Source organism: Furipterus horrens, unplaced genomic scaffold (genome assembly GCF_987537825.1).
Source record: "Furipterus horrens unplaced genomic scaffold, mFurHor1.1.pri manual_scaffold_5, whole genome shotgun sequence".
Taxonomy (NCBI): Eukaryota; Metazoa; Chordata; class Mammalia; order Chiroptera; family Furipteridae; genus Furipterus; species Furipterus horrens.
In genome coordinates, this window is record NW_028327175.1 from 59,785,530 (window position 1) to 59,794,378 (window position 8,849).

Here is an 8,849-nt window from a genome sequence, read left to right on the forward strand (position 1 = left end):
TAAAGACATTTGTCAAGGAAGAGGGGGTACGCAGGTCCCTGAAAATTTCTGCAGTGCCCAGGATGTGCCAGTCTGTCTACTATTTGCTGCTTAGCTCATGCTGTGCTCTCTGTATTAAAGAACCAAGGGAAAAAGTACTTCTCTTTATTTGCATCCTGAAAAATGGTAAAATTGAATTTGCATGTGTCTGAAAAGGAAACAGTTTATACACAGGTAGGTAAGTAGAAAGATAGATAAGTAGATAGATAATGTACCTGTTTGATGATATTTTTTCTCTTTCATGTTAATATAGAAAGCAATTTTATCCATGTCAGGTTAAAATTAAGGTAAATGATCAAAAGTCAAGTACAATATTTAAAATTGGAACATGTCTTCAGTACCATAAATATTTAGAAATCTAGTACCATATCCATATCCCAAATGTTCTTAAAACTGAATTATTTTCACATCAAACTTGATAACAATGGGCATGGATATTTTTAGAATTAACAGTTCAGTAATGAATCTCTAATTTAAAAAATTGTCTTTTTTATTGGTTACCCTTTCTACTATTTGCCTAGATCTGAACTGTACAACCCAATAACCATTAGCCATGTGTGGCTATGTAAATTTAAACTAACTCCAATTAAATAACATTAAAATTTTGGTTTATTAATCATCATGTTCAAGTGCTCACTAGCCACATGTATCCAGTAGCTACTATAAAGGAAAATGCAGATATAAAACATTTGTATCATCACAGAAAGTTCTGTTAAACAGTGCTGGTCTAAATGTTCGAGTTCTTAGTGAAATTTTGTAAAATTTTGCCTTCTCTCAAATTTATTTCTCAGTCTGAGGCATCCCTACAGTCACTCAGAAACGCTTATATATTGAGAGGCAGCAGCTGTGACAGTTCAATTCCTGGGCCTGAGCCACTACTTGAATGTTCATTTGGGGTGTTGCACAGCGGCATACCTTAACGTGTGTTCTACATTCCTCAGAGGCTTAGAATGGACCTTGATTCAGCTGTCAATGAGGGACTGTCAGGGATGTTGTAGAAAGCCTTGCAGAAAAGGGAAAGTATTAGGAAAGGAAGGATTAAAGCATTTTACCAGTAACAAAGAGGGAAGTGAATGTGTTTAATTATTTTAAGATAGAACTATCTTTTTAATCACCTAGTTTTCCAAAAGAAGGAGTCTCAGATGCTACCAGTGAACTTTCTTTTTCAATTTATTATCTCTTTATAGATAGCTACTATATTTTAAATTGTATTTTGCATCTTAGATTAAAGATTTGGAGGGCCCCTCTCCAGTTCTTTAATTTTTAAAACAGTTTTCTTTGCACAATACATTTCTTTAAAAAATAAAAGGTAGTGTTTGATTAAAATATAATTTTTCCCCCACACATGACTGCATAGAAATCTACAAATAATTCTAATAGAGAAATCCTTTAGAATCACAGAGAAGATTGTCTCATAGAGAAACATATGCCTCTAAAAACAAAGTTACAACTAAAAGTCTTAATTCTAAACAGTTTAACAGCCTTTTTAGTTGGTTTGTATATAGTTTATATACATTCAGGATAAATATATATGTATTCATACTATGGTTTCTTTTTCTCTCCATCCAACCCAAAAAGGTTCCACCTGACTGGGAGAGAAGATCCTTCCAACAAGCCAGCCAGGCCAGTCCTGACTTAAAGCCAAGTTCACAAAATGGCGCCACATTCCCTTCCTCTGGAGGATATGGCCAGGGATCACTAATAGCTGATGAAGAGTCCCAGGAGTTTGATGACTTAATATTTGCATTAAAAACTGGTATGTATGAACCCACAAACTACATTAGAATTAGGCACTCTTGCTACACTACAGTTTATATCTTCTTCGCATGAAGTTGCATGAGTATAGTCACCCTTAGCATAGCCTGATTCTCATGACCCATTCCTGATCTCAGCCTAAATCTAGGTTATTTTGCTCTTGACACCAAACATAACACAACCTCAAAATAATTTACAATTTGCTTTTAAGAAAAAGGCATGCTCTAACTAAATAAAAATATCTCTGTCCTGGAATTGTTCTAGAATATCAATATACTATTGAGACAAATTCAGTGTTATAAGACAATCTGGTAGAGATTTCACTGAGAGTTTTGCCTTTGATCAGCCAGAGACCTGCTTATGGGGTATCTTTAAAGCAGAAACTTTCAAAGGCAGCATAGTGGGTCTCGTGTAGTTCTACAGTTTTCAAAGTGCTATTACATACAGTATTTCATTGGCTCTTCTGATAAGTTCAACACCACTCAACCTGTCACTCAATGGAAAGTTGTTTTCAGATCAAATATGTAGTTATTTTTCTTTCATATTTTACTCAGAAAAATATTGAACTGGCACTGTTAAAAAATTTTCAGTGAAATTTCATTTCTAGATGTACAACCAAGCAAGATGATATACCCATACTCAGATGAAACTATTGAAATAATTATTCAAAGGTTCATATATACATATATATATGCATATATATATATGCATATATATATATTCACAACAGTGCTTGGCATTTGTTAAGCCTTTTATAGATATTATTGGAGAATGAATGAATGACTATGAAACTCGGAGTTTGCTTGGAGAAATAGACATTCACACAAATATGACATAAGAAATAAGTAAATAAGTAGTAATGGAAAGAGTTATTAATTGTTGAGGAAATCAAGAAACATTTTTTAAAACCCTCTTAATTGATTCTTGAAGAATGTGTAGGTTTTAAATAGGAAACGAGTGGAGGAAAGGCAGTGCAGACAGAGAATAGAATTAGCCAAACCCCAGGCTTACACGTGCATGACCTGCTGGGGAGAACAAGCATTGCAGTGTGGCTGGGGCAGAGGGGGAGCTGAGCCAGGCAGTGGAGAAAAAGCCTGAAAGGTAGTTGACCTGCATTGTTCAAAATTTACTGTAGTTCCCCCAACTGGGTTTCAGGGAACCCCTCCTTGAGATATTCATACTCATGCTCAATGAGAGGATCCTCTAAGAGTATTTGGGGAACTGTGAAAATTCACAATTCACATTACCATTTTAGCGGCTCTAAAAGGCCCTAACTCAAAGATACCCACTCCACTCAGTTTAACCTGGTGTTTCCAGAACACATGGAATGATATGCATTTGGGGGAACAGAACACTTCCTGGTATTTTGCGTAATGCTTAAATGCTGTTCAGGTGCCAAGCTAAGGAGTAGGATTTTTATAGAACTTAGGGAGCCATGGAGGTTTATAAGGAATTGAATGGTATGTTTCTACTGGTTTTTGAGGCAAAATAGCTTATGAAAGTATGAAGAATAAATTTAGAAGCAAAATCAGAAAGGCTGGGAGGTTGTTACAATTGTCCAAAGGAATGAGGTTTGGGCCTCAGATCTGGGGAGTAGAAATAAAAAAGAGAAGATGGACACAGGAGGAATACTGAGGGAAAAGAGAGGGCAGTCAGCAATGGCTCATGCTTCTCTCCAGGTGACTAAGGAATTGTATAAGGAGCAGCTGTTCATTTATTTGTATGCAGGGGGAATCTGGAAAGGTCAGATTTGGACCGGTTCATCATGAGGCCTGGTGGCTCTTGAATAGTCAGATTTGAAGGATGTTAGGTGAGGGTTCAGAGTTGGAGATATTGATTTGAAATGCATCCATTCAGAGATTATATTTGAAGCAATGGGAATGAATAAGGTTGTTCTGGGAGAGTGGAAGGAGAGAGAGGAGAAGAACAAAGGTGAGGGAAGAAGGGGAAACAAGAGAAAGGAAGGGAAACAAGAAGAACATTCTAGATAACACCTACTTTTAAAGAGTGGCTAGAAAAGCCGAGATCAGTGTGGCTCAGTTGTTTGGACATTGTCCCACAAAGCAAAAAGTCACTGGTTCAATACTCGGTCAGGGCACATGCCTGGGTTGCGGCTTCAGTCCCCAGATGGGGTGCATATGAGAGGCAACCGATAGACAATTCTCTCCCTCTCTTTCTTCCTCCCTTCCCCTCTTTCTAAAAATAAATAAAATAAAATAAAATCTTTTTTAAAAAGAGGGTGAATAGAAGAGGTTCCCAGAGAGGGAACTGTATAGCTTGGTGAGAAAGAGAACTAAGGAGAGAAGAGAGTTTCATGAAAAGGGTATGCAGAAATGCATAACATGCTCATTAGCATTAGAACTAAAGGGGAGACTTTCAGATGCCAAGTAACTCTCAAGGAAGATTATGTCCCCAGCACTACACATAAAATGAATTCTTGCAGCATTATTCAATTAGATGTGGGTCCTATATATATAATAAGTATTAAATGCATTCAGTTCAGGAATGTATGGAATGACTTCCTTACCTATAGATAGAGTTTAGTATTCCTGAGAGTTTACTATACTTGTTAAGAAATAAATACTTCAAAAGACCAAATTAGAAGTCTCCACATTGGGCCCCTTTATTTTAGGAAAAGGTTCTATAAAAATCAAGCACTGTCCCCTATAAACATTCCACCGTAGAATATGGTCAAATCAAAGGAACAGTCCACGTGCCATTCTATTTACAGCAGAATTTACATTTGGCACACAGGCCAGCTTTGGCCCAGCAAGGTGTTTTGTTTGACTCTCATGGCATTTGAGCATTTTTTTGAGGCAAAAATTTAAAAAGTAAGATATCTCATCAAAATCCAGAATTTCTTTTTTAAAAAATCTAGCAACAGACTGATTGCTGTTGAGTAATAGTTGCTTCCTTAGACAGAATGTCAGCTCTTCGGTTTGTCCACAGCCCACCAGACCTGTGCTACTGGTTTGTACTAGCTTCACTGTGATATTTTAATTTGCAAATCTTGATCTATCACAGTCCTCCTTAACTATGGGCCACTCCAAGTCAAGTGGGTCTTCTAAGTCTTTTTCATGTGAACCCCTAAATGACTTTGAAAAGTTATGTAACCCCTTACATACATTTCAATAAACATCTAAAGATTTTCATCATAAGTTTTAGTGCCAAGTCATGTAAATTTTAGTGTTTTAAAATAAAAATTTTACATTGTTCTATTAAACTAATTCAAGGAGTTTAAATTCCATAGCAACTTTATACCCACTGTTATTCATTTTTAAAATATATGGACAGCCTTGTCCTGACTGATGTGGCTCAGTGTGTTGGGTGTTGTCCCGCAAACTGAAAGATTGCTGGTTCAACTCCTGGTCAGGGCACATGCCTAGGTTTGCTAGGCAAGTACCTGTTTGGGGTGCATGAGAAGCAACTGATTGATGTTTCTCTCACACATCAATGTTTCTCTCCCTCTCTTTCTCCCTCTCTTCCCCTTTCTCTAAAAATAAATAAATAAAATCTTTTAAAATATATAAACAGCCTTTTCTTTTGCAATTGGAAAATTTACATCATTCTCTTTTCTCATTGAATTTATCACACATTTTATTTCATGATTTACATATACACTATATGTAGAGGTGCTATATAATTTATCATCTAAACCAGAACAATTTGAAAGAGTAAAGGGGATGTGATTAAGAATTTTTCAGGTATAAATTAGAACGTTTCAATATTGCATCCTCCAACTCCCTGTTTTGAAGGAATAGTGAAAGAAGCATTTGTGAAAGGTTATAGGCATGGATCTTGATGGATGGGCAGAAGGACATGTGGGCTGGACTTAACATGGCACATCCAGGACCTGTCGAGATGCCTGGTCACTTTGAGAAGGCTCTCCAATGGGCAAAGGTTGTACTGTCTATTCAGTAGGATAGAGCAAGATTAGGGAGTGTCTTAAAGCCAGTGCAGAGAGGGTTTTAGACTTGATGCAGGTGACTGTCAGAACTAATGTTTGTTCTTGAGAATGAAAGAGCAGTGGAATACTGAATAGATCTGAGAAACAGAATGAACAACAGAGATGGAAGAAACATTTGCAGGAGGTAGGATGCAGAACATAGTTTATTAACACATACAACAAACACTTGCTGAATACCCACAGTGTGCTGGGCATTGTCCTATGAGCTAGGAATATAAAGGTATGACGAACGTAACGCAATAGGGGAAGTCAGAAATTTTGAAGAGAATCTTCATGTTTCCATGGGTAGCGGAGGTGACACAGGAAGAGTGGAGGCAGCCAGATTGAGGAGTTGGGGAATGAGAAGAGAATCCCAGGCAATGCCAACATAAAAAAAAGCATGGTGTGAAATGGGAATGACCAGCATCTCTAGTGAGACTTCTGGCTTGAGAGCAGGCAGGGGTCAGGGGGATATTGTCAGCTTTGATGCAGGGCTGCAGATAAGTAGTCAGCAGGAGGAGATGCAAGAGAATGCAGGTCTCTGGCAATCAGAGGGTGAGTGGATAAGTACAGTGTCGAAGAAGCAGAGGGAGGAAGGGAGGTTCAGCAGCAGTCTTTTAACAGAGAGAGATGGGAAGGGCAGTGACCCAGGTGAGGGAGTGTTTGACTAAAAGAAGGTCATTAATGGCCTCCTGCTTCCATCCCAAACAGGGTAAGGCAAAGCTAATTCACCATCTTCCCATATCTACCAACTCTACAAAATACCCTTTCCTACATCTCAGACAGGAAGGGAAGTTTCCGCTTTTTCACTTTCTCGCTTAGAATCTAATGTGCGACAAATTCACACCAGCAGCACGCCCTGTGACCACATCCGCATTTTCTGTGTGTGTATGTGCGAGGTGTGTGTGTGAAAGAGAGAGCATGAGTTTGCAAATTAGAGGAGAAAAGAGTAACACCTTTGTTACTCTAGCCTAGTGTAAAATTTTCTGAATTATTCATTTGTGAAAAAAGTAGTGAGTAGTGGAGCTTTCCCAAAACTGATTCTGAGTGCTATCTCTAATTAACAGCTAGCTTTTGGGGATTCGTTTGTGGACCTGTTTTGGCTCTGTGTTGCATAATTATTTTTATCTCGGCACCAGATCTGAGTCACCCAGAGCCCTAGTCTCTGGGCACTGATACCGCACCAGGTGCTGTCAGCTCCCGACTTTCTTGGATCGCTGCCCACACTGGCTGAGTCTCAGCTGAAGGGCCTCATAGAGTCAGTACATGTGGGCTTGGAAGTTACGTGTTTCTAAACAGCAACTCCTACCCCTTGCTGAAAAATTCGGATAACCTGCCTGAATTTTTCTCTTAATTTTAATAAGCCCCCAGTTGAGAAATGCTATTCTTGGGAGAAAGTAATACCTGTCAACCATTAAGAAACTGAACTTGTGTCTTTAGAAATTAATTTTATTTATAAAAGCTATCAAAAGGAATTTAAAGTATAGTTTTATCATTGTAAGGTATCAATAATATTTATTCTAAATGTACAGCTCACTCTTTAATAATGTAATAAAAATAAACATGTTGACTTAATGTAACTTAAACCTTAATTCACCGCACTAATAGTGGGGAGTTTCTGTATTTATTCCTTTTCTATTGCAGGTGCTGGTCTCAGTGTCAGTGATAACGAATCTGGTCAAGGCAGCCAGGAAGGTGGCACCTTGACGGACTCCCAGATCGTAGAACTCAGGAGGATACCCATCGCTGACACCCACCTCTAGAGGCACAGTAACCATTAGAATGAGGATACTTTCATATTTGTATTGGCTTTTTGTTAAAACTCTATAAGTACATGAAGCTGTATAATAGAAATATGTGAATTGTGTTGGATTTAACCCAGAAGTGATTGTTGTGTTGGAACATAAATTACTTATCTTTGTGTAACCTGAAAACTCACTGCTAACATGGAAGACTGGATCTAGTTATACCAGTTAATAGAATGTACATATTTCAAGAATATTAGTTGTTTTTTAATCATCCCACATGGCTAACATTGTTTAACAAAAGTAATAACAATCAATAAAAGCAATTGAACCCCTTTGGCATCACCTAGGCTCATTGTTTATGAGGAGATGTGCAAGTGCAAAGAAACAGACTCCATGTCTAGATGATGGTAAGTGCCCTGTTTCTTCCAGCATCGACACAGGTGATCCAGATTCATGGCATCACAGCATCTAGAAGACTTTCATTCCTAAAAACCATAAAATTTATTTTCTACTGATGGAGGTACTGCAGTTTGTATAGTCTTTCATTCAAAGTATGTATTTTCGCTCATTACAAACTTAGGGAACTGAACATTTTCCAAAATGAATGTTCTGTTCCCAGTTAAAAATAACTCCAGCAAGCATTTTAGCACTGCTATGAAGAGGCTCACTTAAACAGTACAGTTTGTTTGGGAGAAATATTTTTTGGTTTGGATTTTTTAGTCTTCTTTGTCTTGGAATAAGAAATCAGAAAGTCTGTCCCAGAACAAACACTATTGTGTTTGCGATGATTTCATTGACTATGGTTCCAGAAGAATCATTAGGAACAGAACAAGTTTGTCCTAAGGAAAGCTTTTTGACCTTTTATTTTGGAATTGTTGATTAATTTTGAGAAAATCAGTATCATCCCAAGAAAAAATTAAAATTAAATAAAAGTTTAAGAGAAAAATTTTGATGTGTTAATTACTTCCCTTAAAGCCACAATTAAAACATCTAAGTGTTCAATTTTTGCTGTTAAGCATGGCTTTATTTTTTATAAAGACTGAGGTGACAATATTTATCTTGATAAATTGTGAAATGATTCCTCTCTTCTCCCTGTTGGTCCATCCACACTCCCGTCTTCTCCCTCTTACACTGAGTTTTTTTAATCAGTGGATTGTCATTGTTGGTAGGAAATAAAAGATGTATAACAAAATCAAACAGCATAAAAAACAAAGGCTGTATCACTTTTTTATGTCATGCCTTATGACATCTTTTATAAGAAAATATTTGCATAATCTTTTAGGAACTTTAGAAATGGTGATAATAAGATTGAATTTACCTCAACTGACAAATAAGTTAGTTGTCTCTTTCCGCCTACAGCA

General features: G+C 37.3%; 1 protein-coding gene across 1 annotated transcript in view; it reads left to right on the plus strand.

Moving 5' to 3' along the window:
• The window catches only part of ADGRV1 (adhesion G protein-coupled receptor V1), a gene marked incomplete at its 5' end in the record, with an annotated part of 466,202 nt that extends 458,389 nt beyond the window's left edge, over positions 1 to 7,813 (plus strand). The window contains 2 exons of the mRNA XM_090278998.1: positions 1,618 to 1,795; positions 7,385 to 7,813. Coding sequence (XP_090135124.1) covers positions 1,618 to 1,795; positions 7,385 to 7,503 — 297 coding nt within the window. The remainder of the gene's footprint in view (positions 1 to 1,617; positions 1,796 to 7,384) is intronic.
• Between the last annotated feature and the right edge of the window lie 1,036 nt (positions 7,814 to 8,849).